Genomic DNA, 22,330 nt, shown 5'->3' on the forward strand with positions numbered 1-22,330 from the left:
TTGGGTCCAGCCGTCCAGGCTTCAATTACCAGATGGTTACAAACTTCGAAAAAGTGCAGGTCCTGACTGCGTCCGTTCCATCGACCATCGTCCATCAGTATTTTTTCTACTCCGAGGACTAGAAAACATCGCGTCGATCAGTATGATGATTGTCGTGGTTACTGGTTAGCCCGCCGGCCCTGGTTTCTCAGAATGATGAACAGTAAATTGCCCCGTCATCAGGGGAAAGGGAAACAAGGCCGGGGACAAAGGCAAGCAATCCAGATTCCTCACGATTCCACTCGGGCCACTTGATCGCACGGAAAGGGGCTGCTCGCTAGCTTAGCTGCAGTCGCTCTCCGATTTTGTCCCGCACAGCGCTGGCTTTCGTTGCGTCCGAGAGCACAACGAAAGCCAAACCACCCAGTCTGCCAGTCAGTCCCCCACGGGCTGCATATGCGGCGTGCGATCCCAGCCGGTACATACAAGAACGTCGCTGTTACCGCAAAGGAGTTCTTTGAACAAAGCCGATTACTTTTTCTGGTAGCCGGCCAAACAGCTATAATGCTCTCACGGGATCAGGAAATGGGCGATACAGAGTGGCACTGCATGTATTGTTGACAACCAGGACGGCCTGCAAGCAATGCTTGTCATTGGATCTGTACCCGTGCCCCGTGGGCCTGTGGGGGCTGCTAATAAGACTTGACAGCAGTTTAACTCCCGTCATATTATTGCGTTAGGTTCGCGACGGGTCACTGTCCGGAGGAAACGTACAATCTGTCGATCGATCGGCACTTGAAGCAGCAAGCTCGTCAGGTTTTGAGTGCTCGATCAGCTCGGTGTCTTGTGTCAGCCTGCTTCGAACCCAACTGCTAGTCCCGAAGTCTGAACTCAACAGGGGAAATGGGGAATGAGTACCGGTAGGTTATAAGAAGCGGCGGAAGAACACGAGCGAATGTCAGGAGAAAGGTGTGCTCCAAGGCCGCCGGCTGCCGGCGATGCACGCACGCATCGTTTTCCCAGTTGCACAGCTAAAACACTTGCCCTTCCTTGCTGTCAAAAGTGATATAGCAACCATGCACTGCAGCTCAGCCGCGGTGACTGAATGATTGTTATTTTCCCGACGTCCCACACAACAGTATAATCTGCAGTTCTGCCCCTTGAGATAATCGAGTGATACAAGATAACTGGGCAAATGCAGCAGCGAAGATGGTATCTTCCAAAGCTAAGTCCGTGTCTTCTGCCTTAATTAGGGGCAGACAAGCCATCCGAAGAAAACAAAGTCAAATGGCTCATATGCACGCTGGGAGCACCAATGCAGTGGACAGAACCCCAGGATTCAGGCTTACGAATAGAAGCGACTGTACTTGGCAAAAAATATGCACAATAGTCCTAATTAATTAATTACGTGATTGCTTTTGCAGACATGAAGAGTGGTGTATTATGACAAAACAGATTGGACAAATATTCAAATATATTGTTTGATTTTCATCAAATATGGGTTACCTTTCTAAGACCTCTTTGATCAACTATTGAACTTCCAAACATGCATCATCATCTCAACGCCACTCTATCAGTAACTTTCAGAAACAAAAAATGCACTAACAGTTAGCAAAGGCAACATTTAAAACTTGTAAAAATAGAAAGCATGGGACTGAGGAGCAAACATGACGCCCTAGGCTTGAAACCTCCTTTCTCGTGGCGTGCCCACCTGACGACCTCCTTCTTCCACATCGCCATCTCCCTCCTCCCGCAATGGCCATCCATTACCCACGACCGTCTCTTATCCATTTCTACTCCTCCCCGGTCTGGCCACTTGACGCCGTTGTCAGCACGTCAAGATGGGGTAGTGCGACACCGGCGAGCCGGCCCCTGGGTGACCGGTCGCCATTGTTCACAGTCGTCATAACCTTCCTCATCCCTTTCCTCCTTCCCGTATTCGTCTATTCATCTTCTCCTTTCTCATGCTCTTCTTTTACACCCGATATCGAACGTTCGCTCTCTAAGGCCAAGAAGTAAATATTCGACATATAGATTTCTCAATATAGAAATATATTTTCTGCAATGATATTATATATGATGCTCTTTACGGACTCTGGTGCGACTAATTCAACATTTTACATTCACCCTCCTTGGTCTACATTTTGGAACTTCCAATTAATTAAGTTTATCACATTTTCCAGAGCGCGTTATTATTGGGAAAAACGAAGCCATGGTCGCTGCAAAGTTCTTCGGTGCTAGCTAGAAGGCTCAAACCGGTAGTTAGCATATCAATTAGATTATCAGAACAAATCTTGCCAAAACACCAAACCTCATTCTGCTCCAAACAAAAAATAATGAAAACTATCAAGCCCCAACTGCTTCGTATTAAACATCACCACGTAGTTGCGTATGCGTATGCATGTTGCTCTCTAGATCTGTTCCATTTAGAAGCCAATCTGTCCATATTCCATAAGCTATAGCGTTGACCATAAGGACAGTACATATCACTTGGTGCACCATAGTTAAGTGTGGCAAAAAAATGCCTTGGTAATTAAGCATTTTCTTAACAATTTTGTGGAAGAATAATTAGTAGACGTACTACTCCAAGAATTGAATTCGCGGTGCATATACACTACACAGCGTTGTGTTTATTTTACTCCGTCTATATCAATGACGTGCTGTGGCACGTTTGTTCCATGCCTCGCGCGTCTCGCCCTGGACATTGGCCAAGTCTCTGCGCATTAGAATTGGCAGGGAATAAAATCCTTCTGGACAATCCATCCGTTGGTCCATTTAACATCGCCTGATTGCTCATTCAACGCCTGGCCAAGGAAAAGAAACTGAAGAAAGGAAGATGGCTCCATCCCCTCACCAAATCCTCAGCGCTGCGTGCTGACCCGCGGCGTTTCCGCCATTCCATAAGTAAAGCCACCCCCGTCCTAGGCGGCTGGCTATCTCTCTCCTTCTCCCTCTCTCCAGCACGCCTCGTTTACTAGCAAATTAAGCTGCAGGGCGCCATGCACTTCGCCGCTGGCCGGCGCAAGTCGTCGCTCGTGGGCGCGGGCGCGGGCGCCGGGGCCGGCGGGACGACGCTCGACCCGTTCGGCGCGAAGCACGCGTCGTCGTCGCCGCTGCGCAAGGGCGGGCGGCTGCCGGTGTACGTGGCGGGCGTCTTCTTCGTCATCTTCGTCATCATCATGTACGGCGAGGACATCCGGTCGGTCACGCTCGCGCGCGCCGGGCCTTCCTCGCCGCTCGTCTCGGGTGGCCACCGCGCCGCTACCCCGCGGCGCGAGGCGATCTCTCTTCCGGACCAGAAGGTCCCTGCCGCGTCAACAACGACGTCGTCGTTGCCCCGCGACGTCCACGAGAAACAACCCAAGCACACGGTGACGACGACGGCGGCCGCGGCACAGCAGGAGGCGCCGCCCCGGAACAAGGTCGCCGCGGATAGCGGCAAGATCAAGAAGCCGAAGAAAGCAAGTAAGAAGCCGAGGAAGCAGCGCACGGCGAAGAAGACGGTGGTGGCCGCCGCCGGCGGCGCGCTCGGCGTGCCGGAGACGTGCGACCTGTCCAAGGGCGAGTGGGTGTTCGACAACGCGAGCTACCCGCTGTACCGGGAGGAGGAGTGCACGTTCCTCACGTCGCAGGTCACTTGCATGAAGAACGGCCGCCGCGACGACACCTACCAGAAGTGGCGGTGGCAGCCCAACGACTGCTCCATGCCCAGGTATGTTGCTTCTCATTCTGGCACACTGGGACTGGGACGACATGGCATGCCTGAAACAGCTGGATGACCTTGTGCATGCATAATTAAACGGCAATTAAGTTTCTTCTTAATCTCTGATCTTAATTGTTGAATTGTAGGTTTGACGCGAAGCTGTTCATGGAGAGGCTCCGGGGGAAGCGGTTCATGTTCGTGGGGGACTCGCTGAACCGGAACCAGTGGGAGTCGATGGTGTGCCTGGTGCAGTCGGCGGTGTCGCCGGACAAGAAGTACGTCACATGGGAAGACCAGCGGGTCGTCTTCCACGCCTGGGTGCGTACAACTCGATCCCTCCCTCCCTTTAAGATTCGTGCCATCAAGGATAAACGTAGGTAGCTAGCTAGCCAACCGGCCGGAACTGGGGCCCACGTACGGCTGCCACAACTGTAATCGATCCGCAGCCGTTTTCAAAAAAAACTCCGACGTACATACGATTCGATGGCGGCTTAGCCGGGCTTAGGTGCACCAACTATTCGTATTCCTCTAGCTAGCTAGGCTGTAACGTGTGGCTGCGCTTCTTTTCGCCAGTTTCTGCATGACGATCAGGTCAAATGCAAACATTTTTTTTCCCTTGATCTGTTTCTGATGGACGTGAATTAATCAACAGGAGTTCAACGCGACGGTGGAGTTCTACTGGGCGCCGTTCCTGGTGGAATCCAACTCCGACGACCCCAAGATCCACAGCATCCAGCACCGGATCATCGACGCGGAGTCGATCGCGGCGCACGCCGAGAACTGGCGCAGCGCCGACTACCTCGTCTTCAACACCTACATCTGGTGGATGAACACCCTCAACATGAAACTCAAGTATGTATGCGCTGTCGCTAGCGGACGGTCGAATTGAACTTAATTTGCACTGTCGAGTCTCGATCAATTTAGTAATGGTTATGGCCGATACGATCAATCTCGATGACGCTGACAAACGCAAGTTCGTGGTGTGGTCTTGATCGAATCGCAGGAGACCGGGCGGGGAGAACTGGGAAGACCATGACGAGCTCGTGAGGATCGAGGCGTACCGGAAGGTTCTTAACACCTGGGCGAGCTGGGTGGACGAGAACATCGACCCGGCGCGCACGTCCGTCTTCTTCATGAGCATGTCCCCTCTTCACATCAGGTATGTACCTAGCTTACCGCCCTATAACCCCTCTCCATGTTACCGTACCTATTTTTGTTCAAAAGTAGCAACACGCTCGATCGAGGAAGGCACGCACGTATACGTACGCAAAATGGACCGGTCAGTTAGTATAGTGTACTACTACGTACGTACGTATAGTGTACTGCTGCTAGCTGTTAGTCCTTAGTACCGTGCGCGTGCGTGTGCGACCGCGGAAACGCCAAAACCTCTAAATTTTGTCGCACCAAAAAGGTCCGCACGCATCGATCAGGAAAAAAGACGAAGCCGGCAGCGGGTGGTGCGTGCTGAGCGAGCGCCTGTACCACTTGTCAGTCCAGGCCGGGCTGCACGCGTCAGCTAGCCGTCCCGGTTGCGGTCGAGAATGGTAGATCGATGCACACGGATTGGTGGCGCAGCGGGGCCGGGCGCCATCGGCACGTACGCGTCGGTTTCCGGGGGGGCAGAGCGGGCACGTAATTGTGGAACGAGTCGTCCAAAATCAGCGAAGAAATCGAATTGGGGCGCGCATCGCATTCGCCCGAACGGTCGTTGTCATGGGAGCTTAGAAATGCCAGACCCGGCCCGGACGGCTGGCCGGAGAATATTCTTCGTTACGTACGAGTACTACCGGGGGACGTCGGGGAGCATGGGGTTGCGCCATGAATGTGTGGCTTATTGTGTGCAAATAAGTTTCTGTTGAGCGGTCGAGTCGTGGGCATGGACGTGCAACGTTGGTGCGACGCGACTAGTTGTGTGCTAGTACACCACGTACGAGCATCTCTAGCTTGGATGGAACACATGGGCTCACGTTTGCACGTCCGCCGTTTGACCTCATGTATTACGTACATGTGGTGTGGTTCTGCAATGCTGGTTTGTTTACTGGACACCGTTATTATATACTTTGGTGAGCCAGTCAGGACGCAGGTACTAATCTACAGTCACGCGGAATGCCAGCACTGCCTAATGCCACGTGATCGACTTCATTGGATCGCTCATGTCAGCGATCCCGATGGTCACCACAGTATCGCATACTGGTAGCATGCATGTCGTATATGCAGCACCGAAGCTGTACCAGCAGTATAGTTTTATGGACACGGCTTTTTAGATGTCACTTGGGGTGGAATCTACTTCTTCCATTTTCTTTCTTTCTTTAGAGATGATCGACTTCTTCCCAATTCTTCTCCGATCGAGCACTTTATGTGGTCAAGAACGTGTGTCACAAGACTCACAACTCGATCAGTTGCCCGGCCAAGCGGACTTGGTAGTCTGCTCGGAAAAGTCCAAGGAAGGAGAGGCTCCTATCCTATTGAGCGATCGATCAGTTGCCCCTCGTTGTCCAAGCAGCATTCTCAAACTTTAAAATACTAGTACTAGTACGATTGGGCTGTAGTAGGATGCATGGGTATGTATATATGATTGTGTGTTGTCTGTCCGCTCACATGGGCGATCAAATCATTTTGCGCATGAATCCGATCGAGATGGAATTAATCTTGGAAGCTTCCGTGGACCTGGTGATCGAGCGAATCTCCGCCCTTGATGCATGATGCATCAATGCTGGCCAGCAACGAAGTGTAGTACGAGTAGTATCGTATTCGTATCCTACCTCGTGATGTGGGAAAGTAGCAGCACTTCAGCAACCAGTGTGCAAGGATTGCTCCGAGAGATGATCTCGTCGCCGGGATTGTAGGATCTTGGAATGGAGAGCACATTGTTAAGCACAAGTAGCCATGTTATTACTAGTAGTATCTACGTAGTAAGTAATCCGCTTGGTCGCCTCTGGGCTCTGGGCCTAAGGTGAAAGTAAAATCCGGTGATCCGATCCTGTTTTCTGACTTGCAGTCGCGTGGCCGGGTTCTATGTCGACTGTATTAGTAAATCAGTTTGATGTTCTAAAAAAATGCAAGTCAGTTTGATATAAGTATACTATTTAGCCAGGAAAGAAAGGTATAATTAGTAGGAGTAGCTTGGATCACACACAGACCTGCTCGTACATGAAAAATTCATCATGGCCTGCTTCGCCAGATTTGGTTCTGCTAGAAGGATCAAATTAAGATCAAACAGTTCCGTTGGGCGTTAGCTACTTAGCTACGTGTTGGTTATTGCCAGAGAGGCGTCGAAAATGACATGGTTGTCATGGCCCTGTAATGACGTCTCACGAAAGGTCCCCTAAACCTTAAGAAAAGGAGCGGCCTATGCTGAAACTGATTGGGTGTTTGGTTGCCGTGAAGCAAACCACTTTGATTTGCCTGAGTATTTTATGGTCAACGATTCTCTTTAGCGCAGTGTACGTGTGGGAAGAAATGGAGTAACCTGACAAAACTGTCAAGGTTTCTGGCGGATGAACAGATCAACCAGATTCATGGATTGTTGTCACCTCGCTGTTAGAGCGAGAGACTACTTCTAGGGGTGTTGTACGGATTTCAATCAAAAGAAACCATTAGTGATGCCACGTTTAAGTAGCGTGTCCACCGTTTCTCGAAGTTGTTAACGATTTCAATCGGGATTGCGTCCACAAATTGATGAAGCCTCTAGCTTGGAGTAGGAGGCATGTCGCATCAAAAGACACAACACAACCAAACCTGGTCAATAAAGGCATATTTTAACGGCTCTGCGTGAAGAGTACTGGACTGCCATTCGGTTGCACGACGAAGTAGTAGTAGTTGGTTTAATTTGTTCTACTACTTGGAATCGACTGAATTTTGTAGTGCTTGAAATACTGAATGAATTTTGTTGCTGTATTTTTGTCTGAACAGCCCGCAGGTTTGGGGGAACCCGGACGGGATCCGGTGCGCAAAGGAGACGATGCCGCTGCTCAACTGGCGCGGGCCGATCTGGCTGGGCACGGACTGGGACATGTTCAAGGTGGCGTCCAACGTGACCGGCGCGGCGGCGCCACGGGTGCCCATCACGTTCGTGGACATCACCACCATGTCGGAGCGGCGCAAGGACGGGCACACCTCCGTGCACACCATCCGGCAGGGCCAGGTGCTCACGCCGGAGCAGCAGGCCGACCCGGGCACCTACGCAGACTGCATCCACTGGTGCCTCCCCGGCGTGCCCGACATCTGGAATAGCCTGCTCTACACCAGGATAATGTCCAGGCCAGAGACGGGGATAGCGACGACGAGATAGATATAAAGCTTCTTCAGAATTCGATGGATCCCCGTAGCTGGTGTTTACAGTACATCGCGCCGAAAAGATAATTTTTTTTTCTTTTACATTCTTTTCTTGGGGGCACTTTTACTTGTCAAAAGATGCCTTTGATCGATTTTTCTCAGGGTAGGTTAAGTGGAAAGGGATATATATATATGGCTCATGGATGGCCATGTGCATGCACATATGCGCTGTGAGGTTCCTGCTCAAATTGTACATTGGGGGCAAAATTTAAAGTGAAAGGATGAACGAATTGTACATTAGGAGCAAAATTTGAAGTGAAAGATATGGACAGATATCTGTTGTTTAGAGAGAAACGGACAGTTGCATGCTTCCAGCTGCAGAGCCGTCCTGGCCACTTCTCTAATCTCTATCCGTGAGGTCGCTTCCTTGGCAAGATATACACGTCACATCAGCTCCTTCGGTTTCCTTCTCTTTTCAATTGGGGCAGATCAAAAGGGAATGGAGTAGGAAGTTCTTTTAGGTGATCATTCCATTGCAAAGCCTAATGATCTACCTGAAAAAGGCGGATGAATAAAACAATAAACATCATTTGAGGGGGCTACTGAACCAAAAGTATATTGTACTTTGAACCAAGCAGCTACTTTTTCACTCTGCAACAGACTATGAAGAACCGATCACTCTGCACCGGGTTATTCCAGGTGCCTGCGATTGAGACGCGCAGGTCTCACGGTTTGGAAAAGATCCATGCTGCCTTTTCGCCTTCTTTCCGGAAGCAAAGCTCGCGTATCTGTTTTGCTTGATCAGACGCCGAGACAAGCACCAGTGCACACCAGATGTAAAATGTGGCACCAACTTGTTATTACAACGCAGAGACGAACCAGCAGCATCTCATTGCTAGGTGCTTGAAGTAGTACTGGAACCTGCTACCAGACAAGAAATGGAGGCTATAGTACTTTCAGTTTCAGGGGCAACTGACCTCACATGTAGTTTGGTTTGGTACTTTGGTGATGGACCTGTGTTGCTGCATGGCGGTATAGCACAGTACAGTCAGTACTACACCAGAAAATCAGCACCAATTGACGAGTCATACCGGACGCGCCAGCCGAGTGAGCGTGGTCCTCAAGACCTCAACGGCGGAGTACCAGCAGGCAGAATAACGGGGTACCGTTGTACGAAAGATACGCTTGGTATCGAACTGAAAAAATAGGTAGTCTGATCATACAGGGAACAATGCTATGGCCTATGCGGAAGTATGCCGTGCGTATTCACGTAGGTCTAGAAATATGTCTGTTTTGCAGATGTAGGTTGGAGAATTGGGTTTTCAAGTGCCAGTGTGAGCGGGAATCGCTTACAACTTAAAAGTGTCATCTCTCAGGAAATACAAAAGTTTTTTTTAGAGCCAAAGGCCCCGCCCAGTTCCATTTCATTTCAATGAAACCCACCAGTTACAGGAGATGTTCAGTTTAGCAGACTAGTAACAGGAAATACAAAAGTGGAAGAAGGAATTGATTGAAGAGTTGATTTTGGGTTAAGCCAAGGTAGTCACTATATTGAACAAGGCCCAGTTAATTATCCATACACCAGTGATCTAAACTCTAAAGTCCCCTGAAAAAAAAACAGAGTCCAGCTTAACATTCACTGCTTTTATTTATCAAAAAAGAAAAGAATTGAAAACGAGATTCGCTACTTAATCAACCATCATCAAAACAGTAAGACTGGCTTAACTTACCGCCAGCAAAGCTGCAGGACTGGATAGCTGGCTTCGTGTTTTAGAAAGGTGAAAGGAAACGCAAAATTCTGAGGGAAAAACCGTATGCCAAAACCGTGGGCCAGCTGGCTCTTAGCCGCAACGCCAACCCGATCGACCTGGCTGGCTAGCTAGCGGCGTGGCGACGCGACGCGGCTCTTGCTTCCTTGCTCTCCAAGCTCCCACCGGCCGCTCTATAAAATCTTCTAAAATTCCTCTGCCTTGCCCTTCAGTTCCTCATGCGCCAGACAAGATTACCTTTCTTCGATCTTCACTTCGTCGTTCTCTGGCGAGTACCGCTTTGATCCGCCCCCCTTCTCCTTCTAAGATTACCACTTCAGCAGCCGCGAGCCCAATCGCAGATCTGATCCAATCGAAGCCCTCAACTCTCAAGATGGGAGTATTGCTCCGTTTCTGCCGTAAATTTTCCTCCGCGGCGTTCCACGCTGCTGTTCTATTTGTGGCGGCAATGTTATCGGGAAGGACCATAGGGAGATAAGCTGGTAGCTCCGATTCCTTTCACGTTGCGCACCAAACCGGACAAGCTTTGCACCAGGCGTGGATCTCATCTGTTCAAGCATGGAACTGGTGCTGGCTCCATGGCCGCATTATCATCGATTAATTTGTAGTAGGATTATATACCTTGGTTGAAACTTTCTTTATGTACTGTTAACTGGTTAAGATGTTAGTGAGTTTTGCGCGCTTACGGGGATGTATGCTTATGATGTGTGAACGTGAAATGCCATTTGTTCGCTTGTGTGCGTGCCATCTTTGCAATCGCAAAACAAAAAATAAAATAAAAATTGATGTCTTTTTTTGAGAGAGAGCTAAAAATTGATGTCTTGTTGCTCTGCATAAGCGCACAACGACATGATCCAAGGACGTGGGCATCGGTAGGGAACGAACTTGCTTCGTAGCCTGATACCATCTTGTCTCTACAGAGGGTAGTAGATGCATGCAGTGGTGAAGGGTAATGATGGCCATCGTGGGCCGTGACCCATCCATTTTCGCAAAAAAATTATTTGAGGATCCAGGTTTTTTTTTTTGAAGGAACGGATCCAGGTTTTTTGATGGCTTACAACTTTGGCAAGGAGAAACAAAAGCCCATGGCCAGGGCATGATTAGCTTGATTTTTTTTGGGCTTGACACCTGTATCTCAGTTATACTTTGAGTATGCCACTATGCCTATCGTAGCGCGATTTGTTGGTAGTCACGCTACAATGCGTGTTGCAGAATACAATGCTTCTAGCAAAAAGAAAAAAGAAAAAAAAAGGCCAGGACACAATGCGTGTTACAAAAAGCAGAACATGCAGTGGCTATTTGACCAGGTTATTTCTCGTGGGCTTCGGATTAGCTGGCCACATAACCATGTCTTAGCCCATATCCTTTATTTTTCCTTCTGGACCCTACAAACAGTTACAGCCCAAAACTGAGCATCAATCCAGCTCTTGCCCAGCTATTTCTACAGAGAAAAACCAGAACTCTCGCCCAGCTCAAATTCGTTGTCATTGCGTACTCAAAATCAATGGCCATCTACAAATTTCAGGGCAATAAACTTCGATTAAAGAAAAAAGATACTCCGTATGTAGAATAAACTGGCAAGTACTCGCATCAGCGACGACCGCAGCAAGCAGGCTTTCCGTTTCGTGCAAGCCCAACTTGCCAACTGCCTCCCCTAGTCCCCTTCAACTGAAAGCTAAAAGTGCCCCCGTTGCTGAGGTGCAAGTGCAACGCTCCATAAATGGCATCAGTTCTGAGGAACGTCATCGCCCGCTGCCCTGCAAACGGCCAGCAAGAGACGCAAGCTACTCTTCTATTATTGCTGTGGGCGGCATATCAAACGCTCCACGGTGTCAAAACGAACTAAACGATCGATGTACTGGAAGTTAACTCAAGGGAAATCTATTGGTAGCCCCCATGGCCAGCGCATGCACCCGCCGGTCCAATGGAATGTGGGCCTCGGCCGCCGGCCCAGAGAACCGGTTCTGGGGCGGGGGCTCCAATGTCAGTCACACACTCACACTGTAGCCTGTAGGAGCTCTCGAAAAAACAAAAACTCACACTATAGGATGGATATATATCAGACGGCTTCGCTTCCGGCGCCGCCTGCAGCTTTGGTGGCGTCGGGGAGAAGCGATGCCCGGCAAAGCGGGCAGCTGGGCCGCGACCGCAGCCACGCGTCGACGCACTCCGGGTGGAAGCAGTGCCCGCACCGCGGCAGCGCCTTGACCTTCTCCCCTTGCTCCGCGAACTCGCCCAGGCATATCGAGCACTGCGCCGCCGCGTCGTCCAGCTCGCGGTCACCAGCTGCCGCTGCCGGCCGGCCTCGCCGCCGCAGCTGGTACAGCGTCACGGGCAAGGCGGCTATCGCGGCAGCGTCGAGGCCGGCATCCACCGGCGCCGTAGCAGCTGCGGAGGACGAGGAGAAGGATGGCAGCAGCGTCGTGGAGCCGTTCTCGTTGTAGCGGTGGCACACCCAGCGGAGGTAGAAGCAGACGCCCACGAAGCACACGAGGATGGCCAGGAGCGCCACGAGCAGGGGCACTTCCCGGCCGCGCACGCCCAAGTTCCCTTCGTCCACGTCGCCGCCGTACCGCCACCGCAGCGCCTGCGACGCCTCCTGCGCAGCCATTACGTTCCTGATCCTTTTCTCTCCTCGTCTCTTTCTTTTCTTTGCCGCGGCGAGACGAAATCAGAAGAGCGCGCGCGTGTGGCGAGGGCCCAGTGTGCGCTCAAGGTGGGGAGCACGGAACAGCCAGCAGCCTGAGGCGTGCGATGCGTGTGACCGATCGAGGTGGTTTTAAGCCTTTTTCTGGCGGCCCGCGTACCGCATCAAAAGCGACCCGTTTTCCTTTTTACAGGTTTGACAAACGCTAGTCTCGATCCCGGGCCAGGATTAAGATTTTGGCAGCGACTGATAACGCGACGGGGTTCATGTAGAGTGGGACTCGAAAAGCAGCCGACAGATTCCGGGAATGTTTCGGGCGAGGTCATTAGTTGTTGTCAAGGCGCAAATTTGTGGAATTCCTCCACGGTTACTATCTACATTTCTGGAGGCATCTTTGCTTCGGGGATGGATGTTCTTCCTTATCAAGCATGTGTGGCTCTCCTTTCGGTTTGTGCTACCATCATCATACTGCTTGCACGTAACTACAGGAATGGAATTTGCTGCTAATTCAAGGAACGAGCCGTCTCGCATGCATGGCGTACGGGAATTAATCAGCGTGGCGTCATTCTCACCTTAACGAACAAGTTTCTTTATATGCGCGCGCATATGTAAGATGGGTGACCCTTTTTTGCATTCGTGTACTCTATACGTACTCTAGAAACTTCGTACCGGATCAGATTAGTAAGGTTCAGTGGACATGGGCTCCTACGCAAATAGTACGTTTTGCTACCTCGACCTTTATGGGATAGTGCCACGGCCAACCTGTTTTTTGGGGCTTTCGGCAAGGTCTCGAATCAAAAGAAGCCCTTCAGACAGAGAGAAATATTGTAACGTGACATGTTTAATTTCTTGGTACAGGGGCGACGTAGTAACAAACGGCAGAAGGAAAGTAGGTAATGTGCCAAATTGTTCGAGCCGACGCCATAGAAGACACGTTATATGTATACACACTGCTATAAGATTAGGTACTGTGCCAAATTGCCCGATCAGGCTTTCTATACACTTTCCGTCATGATTACAGTCGTCAGCTTTCTCGGGATGAATTTTGTTCGCCTCTTGCATGTGTCCTCGTGTCATATTTTTCTGTGGCCAAAAGTACAATAATGTTTTCGTTTGCTAATCATTTCGTCATAGTTCCTCAGGAAAATAATTACACATTTAAACCTTGAGGATCGAGGTACGTACATATTCACAGGTTCTTCCTTCCGCTTGTTCATCTTGAGTGACCCAACAAAATACCAAGCGCCGGACAAACACCATACTATATGCTCGAGCATATGATTCCAGGAAGACATTGGGTGCTTGGCTGGTAGCTGCATATCTAGGCTGATCGAAGCAGCCAGGTAATGCATAGTTGCATAATCCATGACATAAACAGCGACTGTGATAGGTTGCCTCAGCTTACAAACAAGTTAGCCAGTTAGGCAAATCTCAACCCCTTCCCCTGTTTGGTTCATGCATGGGATTTCTTGAGGATTTTCACTCAAAGAACACCATTCCTACGCACAGAATATTTTCCTTCGCTAGGTTAAAGGAACTATGTACTCTCGATACTAAGCGTCTTGTATCTAGTACAAAGTTCTTACAATTTTAGACTAAATCCAAGGCACTTATTATTGATCGGAGGAAGCAACTTGACTATGCCAATTATTCCACACGACTGAAAAAATCATGTTCGAGCTCCTTTTTCCCCCGGAAATGATTGTTGTCAACCAATGGATGGATCAGTAGGTCCCTCCCGTATATACCTGGGCATGGGTGGCCCAGCCAGAAGCCCGGTGTACCGCGCCAGGCCTGGGCTTCACTTTACTGCCCAAAGCCCGGCACGAAAGCCTGAAATGGCTCAAATTGAGCATTTTTTAGAAAAAATAGGTATGAAAATACATTTATTTATTCAAAAATAATTATTGTAATTCTCAAATAGCATATTTTTCCGATCTTCGGGCCGGGCTTGGGCTTCAGGTTTAACCGTCAGGCTTTATGAAGCCCGGCCTGAACCCGGCCCGAGGTTTGCCCAGGTATACTCCCGTATGTCTCTCCTACCAGCTCTCTTTCAATAATGGTTCTTGGTCTGCATGCAATCTGTGCTACATGGCCATTTCTATCTCTCTCGCTGAGATTTTTTGTTGTCAAAAAAGAGGGAAAAGGACATCTACATTGACTGATGCACACAACTGTATTTCATCTCCTCATCCTTCACGTTGCATCTTCCACCGACCATCCTCCGCCCTTGATGGTGGCCATGGGAGATCGTCTGATGGATGATCGATCCCCTTGTAGAGCTTGAGTTCATCAAGCTTTGGAAGATGTCGATATTACAGGAATGGGACCATGGTCTCCTGATCTGGCTGTGACGAGGCTTGTAAACATGGTTTATAAGAAATTTTACATTTTGCACGAAAGGGCGATTTTCACATGATATTTTGCCAAAGATGTCAAGAAAAGCTTAGTCGATATTAGAAACTCTTAAAGTATCATTGATCGGTGCAATATCTTCAAAATGCTCAAAAATTCCATCACTCTTCATCTGATACATTTAGCGGTACATTTATTAAGACATTCATCATGCCACTTTAGTAGAGTAAAGAATGAAATTTACTCGATTTACTTTACGATTTTGCTATTTCTAAGGCGACTGAGAAATAACTATTTCTAAGTCGATGCCAACAACCATCCGATCCGATCACTGAGATTCATGGAAGATTCAAACAAGTACTCCCTTCGTCCACAAATAAGTGTACATTTGGGTTCCAAATTTGTCTACAAAAGAATGTACTTCTCTCTTTCCAAATCACTTTTAGACTTAGAAAAATTGCTTCTCTCATCACACGGAAATCAAACACAATAACATTTCTTCATGCACTTACCTCATTGGAGGTGAAAGAATTAAAGAGGAAAGAGATGGTGGTTGTGACCTTTCCAACACATTTTCAAACTCAATGCTTAATTTTCTTGAAAAATGACAAACGTACGCTCTTTCGCGGATGGAGTTAGTAGAAATGATGAAAAAAATCTCATTTGGATGGCTATAATGGTTGACTAATACGTTTCCCTTACCTTAATATGTACTCCCTCCGTTACATAATTCTTGTCGACTGAAAAATAACTATTTCTAATTCTACTGAGAAATATATGCTTCCTATTCGTATTACGGTTTTCAGATGAAAACGTACGATTAAACTTATCTAATTTGACTCAACGAAGGAACTCTGTGCAAACCGGAAACTACGTCATTTTCATATGCTCACTCCGCACGTACTGCACATGTACTGTATCCGTGTCGTTTCTTGTCTCAGCATGGTCGAAGGAGGCTGGCAGGTCTCACCAATCAAGCCATGCATGCATACAGCAGCCTACATATGAGTAAATTTTTAACGGTTTTGCTATTGATAAGTCGTCCGTTTTTTAAGTTAGAAATCAATTGATATGTTAGTTATCGGATCTTAATCCAACGATAGAAACCGAGCGATGAGAGAATGAGGTGACCCTTGGATCTTAATCCAACATATTTGAACGTCGCATCATATTTAAGACTCATCTCTTTAAAAATTGGACAACTTAAAAATAGTCATACCCATTTTTACCCATTTTTTAAAGTCCTACAACATCAAATCCGGCCGCTACATAACCTAGCACTGCAACACTAGTCCTGCCAAAATCTTTGCTTCCTATCCGATCGATCACACGGCCGGCTGGCCGGGCGAACGTCGCCGTACGTCCTCATTAAAAAGAGCTAGCCCTTTATTCCCGCACAGTGCAGTAAGGCCTGCAGCGTACATGCATATGTGGACAGCGTTCGTGGAGCCCAATCGCTGGCGACCTGCACAGTGCCGCTCGAATGCCCGATGCTTCGATTGGCTTTCCTGGTTGGGTCTCAGGCATCCCAGGATCCAGAATCACGGATCGATCATGGCATCATGCAGCGTCGCCATGGCAGCATGCATATGCTAAATCGAGATATCGCTGAATTCTCGTATACTTCGTAGTAAAACTAAACACAGTATACGCGGGCACACATGCATGTGAGCGACGACTGCAACTTCATTGACGTTATGTCATCAGGAGATCCAGTTCCATATATGTGACATTACTCCCTCGTCCCATAATATCGGGCACGCACGTCACTAAATCATCAATTTGATTAATTAAATGTGTATGTTTCTTAACAAAAAGTATACCATTAGATTTGTTATCGAAAGAACTTTCTAATGATATAATCTTTTCATTATTTAATTTATATTTACTTAGCTAAATTGACGATCTAAGGATGCGTGCGTGTCTCATATTATGGGATGGAGGGAGTAATATTTACTCACTCCGTTTCATAATTTTTGTCTCAAATTTGCCGAATATGGATGTATCTATTTCTAAAATGTGTTTATATACATGTAATATTTCGACAAGAATTTTGAAACGGAGGGAGCAAAAATTAAAAAGAAAGAGTGACAGGAAGTAACATTATAGTACATAGAGTCACAAATCTTGCATTTGGCACATAAGTACTTGGCGATGTGGCGATGAATCGATTATTGGCACTAAACTGTTCGCGGTGCCAAGTTCTTGGTGCCAAATGTAGGATTTCCAGCTTCCTATAGTACTCAAGTGCTCTTTTCTATCAACTTCATGTACCGATGGTGCATTTAATTGCGGGGGTAATTAAAGAATGAACTCCAAATTATAATAGAAACTAGCTAAATGAGCAAGTGCGTAACTTGCTATTGAATTTTAAAATACAATTAATTCCACGTTCTACCTCCTATTTGTAAATTTGTGACAACGTTTACCTCGTTTGAAATTTTGCGCCACATTTTCACCTCTTGTTCGTAAATGTGAGACGTTTTTTTTGCCTCATTTAACTAATTTGCCTAGTTTCAGACACAATGGACCCACCTGTCAAGATGATGCGTGGCAAGTGAATAATTGTCAAATTGGAAGCGTAGTTAGTTATGCGATTTCCACCTCCACTGGACCCAGCCTGATTGCCGGGCCGTAACCCCTATTAACTTCCCCGGCCGAATTGCAAGCCATGTTACAGATATAGGGGTAGTGCACGCAAGTGGAATATAATTCCCTCTAAATATATACAAGAGTTGGTTACATATGCTTGCAGCCTCGCATGCCCCAAATTTTGTTTTATGTATATATGTAACAATTATCTACATGATACATCAATCCAATCACCTATAGTTAGAAGACTGTGATACGAATATCTACCACATGCATATAGTAGATGGGCAATATAATGGTGATTTCAAGACAATCTAAGGTGTAGTGTTGGTGTGGAGTGAGCACAGTAACTCAAATCTTTATATATAATAGGTAAAGATAAAGATATATATTTAGTGGGGTAAAAGCAAAGAACGAAGTACAAGATCATACAAGTTGCAACAGCCACTTTAATTTATAACCTGATTCGCTAGGACGGTACGTCTACAACTCTACATGATATGGCCGGCCACATGGATCAAGCAAGAAAGTTGCCGCCTGTGATCACACTGATCAACATAGACCAACGTTAACATGCATGCATGCATGTATCCATGCACCGAGAGAGAAATTACTACTACCAGACCGATCGATCGGTAATTAATCTCACCAGAGCTAAGTAGGCTAATCGATCGAGTCTACTACTAGTACATAACACCTGGTCTTACACGTTTTTATTTCTTCATCCGGCCCACGACGGCCAGTTTTTTGGAGCCCCAAATGAAGTTTGGTCACGGATGAATACTTAGTACGCATGCATGCATGCAAATGAAACTAATTAAGCTGCTAGATAGATAGCTAACCAACACTACTACTCGTTTTTTTTTTTGGCAAGGAACACTACTACTCGTTACTCTCTAATAAGACGATCCATGATCATGGGTGATCTCCTCTCCCTGGAGAGTGCACACGGAGTAGCACGCAGCCGCAGACGACTCCTCGTCGAAGATGCAGGAAGGCAACGGAGGCAGATCGTGAGCGCTGCTGCTCATCTGCCCCCCTGGCCCTAGATCGAGCTCCTCCACCAGCTGATGGTGAGCTCCTTGTGCAGCGTGGTAGCAGCCCATCATCTCCTGGGCGTGTGCGTGGGAGTGCACTCCCAGAAGCTGCATCGCCGTGAAGGCCTCGTCATCATCGGCGCCGTGGCGGCCGCCTTCTTCCTGTTCCTGCTCGTGCTGCACGAGCGCGGCCTGGTGCAGGGTGACCTGCGCCTTGAGGAACTTGACGTAGTGGATGGCCTGCTCCAGCATGGAGACCGTGTCCATCTTGCTGCCGCCCGGCACCAGGCTGCGGAGCACGCGGAAGCGGTCGCTGATCCGGTGCCGGCGCTCCCGGGCCGCCACGCTCTGCGGGTCCGTCGAGAGCTTGGTGCCGGGGCGGCGCCGCCCGCCGCCGGCGACCCTCATCGGCCTGCCCTCGGCGAGCGCGGCGGCCGGGTGGTGGTGGTGGAGGAAGTAGGGCGGCTGTGGCTGCGGGTGGATGGGGAAGCCGCCGGCGCCGCCGCGTGGGTCATGCGTGTTTCCGTAGTGATGATATGGATCCATGTCTACGTACGAGCTAGAGTGTTTTTTGTGAAACCACTGTGTGGTGTTGAGTGTTGCAGCCCTAGATCGAGCTAGCTGATCTGTTGGGGTGGAGCCTTTGAAGGGAGATGCCGTATTTATACTACCCGTGGGCCGGATCGGATGGCCGCACGGGAGGAGCAGTAGGCGCATGGAACACGAAGATGTACGGAGTAGGTCTTGCCTTTCTGGCGAGTTTATTTTGGACAATACTGCTCCCCGTGCATGTATGGAATGACGGGAGGTTCAAATGTTTTGCGTAAGATACTACTGATGGCATTTGTTTCCATTGTGTGCTTTATTAACGAGAGCGTCTATTTCTCAGTTAACATAGAAATAGTTATTTTTCGGTGATGGTCACAGCTACCCTATTATGATGTACATTCTCATCATTTTTGCACTTGTATGAATTTTGCACGGGTCGTGATTGGATTGGACGGTCAGTCGCCTTAGAAATAGCAAAACTATTAAATTAACGAACAACAGTAACTATGTGTGTTCAAAAGAATGTTGAGTCGCTGTATGCGATACAGAAAAATGCAGTCGGAAGCATCAAAACAAGAAAATGTTGAGATTTCAGTAAACTTAGTAACCCGAGAGTTTGCAAAACCACATTAATAAATGATGTGTCTGTGTCTCACGCACCTTAATTTAAGAAAAAAACTTAAATCTCAATAATATGCGCGCATAGGTGTTAAAAAAGAAAAGGACACAATGTATAAGAAAAAAAAAAGACAAAAGTCAATATATACCCGTTAGCTATCGGAAAATAGCATACTCCTACATTATTTCCCTATACTTCTTCCAATGTGAGATCACCATGCATATTTGACAATGCCGCTCTTTTACTTTCTGGTGAATATTGGGTACAGAACTTTATCCCGTGCGGCCGTGCGTGTTGTCCATTCATTTCACGGTAAATATATATGCGATGGTGTAGGCAATCACGATAGAGATCACAAACACGTACATGCTTCAGTTTCATGCATGGAAGAAGACGTGCGTCTTACACGAAAGGATATCTCTCGCTAGCTACTTTCTGGCCAGGCACACAGTGAGTAATAAAAAGACACCTAAGGCTTGGCTGAAAAGGGGCGGCCGGGCTAGCTACTGTAGCTGGCTAGCCAGGGTTCTACTGTACGGAGTACACATCGAGTGTCTTTGTGAAATACATGATCACATGATTGGTACCTGTGTCACATCCGCGTTGTACAGATGACCACCCGGGAGGTAGCACATCCCCGGAGATGGGGGCAAAGAGACATCATAGAATAATGCTGATTTATTCGTCTTGCTAGCTAGCTTCATCTGCATTCTCCTTGCACCTTCTCGTCCTCGAAATTGAATACCTCCTGCAACCAGTGAATGCTTTTATGTTTTTACAGAGCTAATACATGAACCATTATCCATCAGATAGGCTAATTAAATTAATTAAACCATTCTCAATTTGAGTAAGTACGTACAGAGTGTAATTTGTCGGTCAGGTGGAACGATGCTGTAGCATTTCGAGAAATCATTTGAGATGGATAGTTCTCAGGCTTCCAATCGTGCGCGAGTACAGTTCTTGGAAATAGAAGCCACTAGCTCTATTCTATTTCTTGCATGCAAGTGGTACGCACGGATCAACTCATGCATCACGGCAAGTACGCCTAGTTCTATTCTTATTTTTCTAAGCTACTACAGTCAGGAACAGTGGCCAGCCGCTTAGTGGGTCAGCCATCATGCGTATCAATGAATATACATTTCCGCGCTTTTTGCTCAGCCGCCCTCCTGGCTCTCAAGATCTAGGATCGCCAGCTACAAGTCGTAGCTAGGTTCTCTCGTGCCTTGCCCGTGTTCCGTGTACCACCACCACACGCGCAGCAGGGAAGTCATCTCAGCTTAAACAAAAGACGAGCTAGGCAGCTATAGTAGCTAGCTGATCCAGATGGAAAGCGACGTGTTTGGCTTGCACATTGTGTGACTAATCTTGTTCCAGTGCTTTTCTTAAACTGCACGTGCTAGTATATATAATCGATCCCCCATCGATCGGTGCGTATGTCGATTGAAGACTACTGGTCTGTGTTTGTCAACCTTCTATGGATTACGTACTGTATAATTTAACAACGTTTTGGATCAATGTTTCGTTGTTGATAAGGGCAAGCTTAGCAGATTAATGGGCATACGATATGATCGATCTAATTAGATATATACAACTATGATGATCTATCGATTGTGGTATAGTAATATATGAAGATGTATGAGCACTCGCTAAATTAACGACCGTAAGTTTTTCTTGTGAGGTTTCCTGACAGATATATGCATTGTGTATTTTTATTTTCTGATGATCAGCCACCATCATGTATTTATACCTTTGTAGCATATATAGATCCCACATAATAAGCAAATCGCCGGGTAGCTAGTGATCTTAATTTGATTTCGGAAAACATGTTGTTCCCAGTTAGGAATGCCTAGCCCGTATACCAACCACGTACCGAACTCGTACCACACTGGCCATCGTACTTGATAAAACCGATAAAATAATCCGTGAACCCAGGCCGGTCGGCACCGGCCGAGAACCCGGATATACGTACGGTACGGACCGCGCCGTGTCAGCCCGTGAGCAGAGTCGCTACGTGACACATCGTGTGCAGTGCGTACGCCCTCCCTAGGGTTGCGTGACCACCAGCGTGCGCGTGCGTGCGGGAGAGAGTGGAGACGAGAGATGACGGGACGTGGCCGGCTGACGGTTGTGCAGTGCGATGGGTCCGGCCGCCGGCCGGCCGGGAGCCGCATGGGTGATTCGATCTGGCCCGCCCCCTACCTGCTCTCCGTGCAGTGCCGTTTCAGAGATGTGGGCGCTCCTCATGAGCTCATGATAGGAGGAAGGCAGGAAAGAGATGAGAATTGAAGGCGGCCGATCCGTCCGTGTGCGTGGCCGTCTTGTCTTTCGCGTCACCCACGCCACTAGCTTCTTCTACTGGAGCTTACTACTTCCTTCCCCTGTCTCGTGGACGGGGCCTGTTCGCCAGTATTCTTTTGCATCGGCCGACCGGCTCCGTCTTTGTGCAGTCGTGCCGTGCCGACTTCGACGTTGCAGCGCGTGCGTGTGGGCGTGTGGCTGCTGCCGGTCGCTCGTTTCGTTCGGTCCGTCGGGCGCAATCGCGCGGCTCACGGGGCCGGGGTGGTCACAACTCACAGCGCGTGTTGTTTGTGGCCGTTGGCCCATGTACAGCCCGAGTGTCTCGCGCTGGGCCGTTGTCCCCGACCACGCTCACGGTGGTCGTCGCCAGACGTTGTTTGGGACTTTGTGGCCGGTACGTGGCCCATGTACAGCCCGAGCGTCTACCTGTGGCTGTGGGTGCCGCACTGCCGCTGTCTCCAGCCACGAGACCTGCCGTGGGGAGTATGTTTACAATCCGGATCCCGC

The 22,330-nt window shown here is 48.4% G+C and overlaps 3 protein-coding genes across 3 annotated transcripts; 1 reads left to right on the plus strand and 2 right to left on the minus strand.

The window, feature by feature from the left end:
* The first annotated feature begins 2,743 nt into the window (after nt 1-2,743).
* LOC100825801 (protein trichome birefringence-like 28) lies at nt 2,744-8,305 on the plus strand. The gene is made up of 5 exons (XM_003564484.4): nt 2,744-3,691; nt 3,829-4,000; nt 4,335-4,534; nt 4,686-4,841; nt 7,595-8,305. The coding sequence occupies exons 1-5, from the start codon at nt 2,979-2,981 to the stop codon at nt 7,971-7,973; spliced, it is 1,620 nt and encodes a 539-aa protein (XP_003564532.1). The 5' UTR covers nt 2,744-2,978; the 3' UTR covers nt 7,974-8,305.
* A 2,691-nt stretch (nt 8,306-10,996) lies between these two features.
* Nucleotides 10,997-12,472, minus strand: LOC100843455 (RING-H2 finger protein ATL66). Its single transcript, XM_010234208.3, has one exon. It carries the CDS (start codon nt 12,335-12,337, stop codon nt 11,786-11,788), a length of 552 nt encoding a protein of 183 aa, XP_010232510.1. The 5' UTR covers nt 12,338-12,472; the 3' UTR covers nt 10,997-11,785.
* Nucleotides 12,473-17,769: 5,297 nt separating this feature from the next.
* Nucleotides 17,770-18,978, minus strand: LOC100844066 (transcription factor LAX PANICLE 1). Its single transcript, XM_003567199.2, has one exon. The coding sequence runs from the start codon at nt 18,901-18,903 to the stop codon at nt 18,217-18,219; it is 687 nt and encodes a 228-aa protein (XP_003567247.1). The 5' UTR covers nt 18,904-18,978; the 3' UTR covers nt 17,770-18,216.
* Between the last annotated feature and the right edge of the window lie 3,352 nt (nt 18,979-22,330).

This window comes from Brachypodium distachyon, chromosome 2 (assembly GCF_000005505.3).
Source record: "Brachypodium distachyon strain Bd21 chromosome 2, Brachypodium_distachyon_v3.0, whole genome shotgun sequence".
Classification (NCBI taxonomy): Eukaryota; Viridiplantae; Streptophyta; class Magnoliopsida; order Poales; family Poaceae; genus Brachypodium; species Brachypodium distachyon.

Excerpts from the sequence above, each read along its gene's own strand:
- LOC100843455 (XM_010234208.3), bottom strand. The coding sequence starts at position 12,337 with ATGGCTGCGCAGGAGGCGTCGCAGGCGCTGCGGTGGCGGTACGGCGGC.
- LOC100844066 (XM_003567199.2), bottom strand. The coding sequence starts at position 18,903 with ATGGATCCATATCATCACTACGGAAACACGCATGACCCACGCGGCGGC.
- LOC100825801 (XM_003564484.4), top strand. The coding sequence starts at position 2,979 with ATGCACTTCGCCGCTGGCCGGCGCAAGTCGTCGCTCGTGGGCGCGGGC. Across the intron at positions 4,001-4,334 it reads GGGTCGTCTTCCACGCCTGG|GAGTTCAACGCGACGGTGGA; the intron begins GTGCGTACAACT and ends ATTAATCAACAG. Across the intron at positions 4,535-4,685 it reads ACCCTCAACATGAAACTCAA|GAGACCGGGCGGGGAGAACT; the intron begins GTATGTATGCGC and ends ATCGAATCGCAG.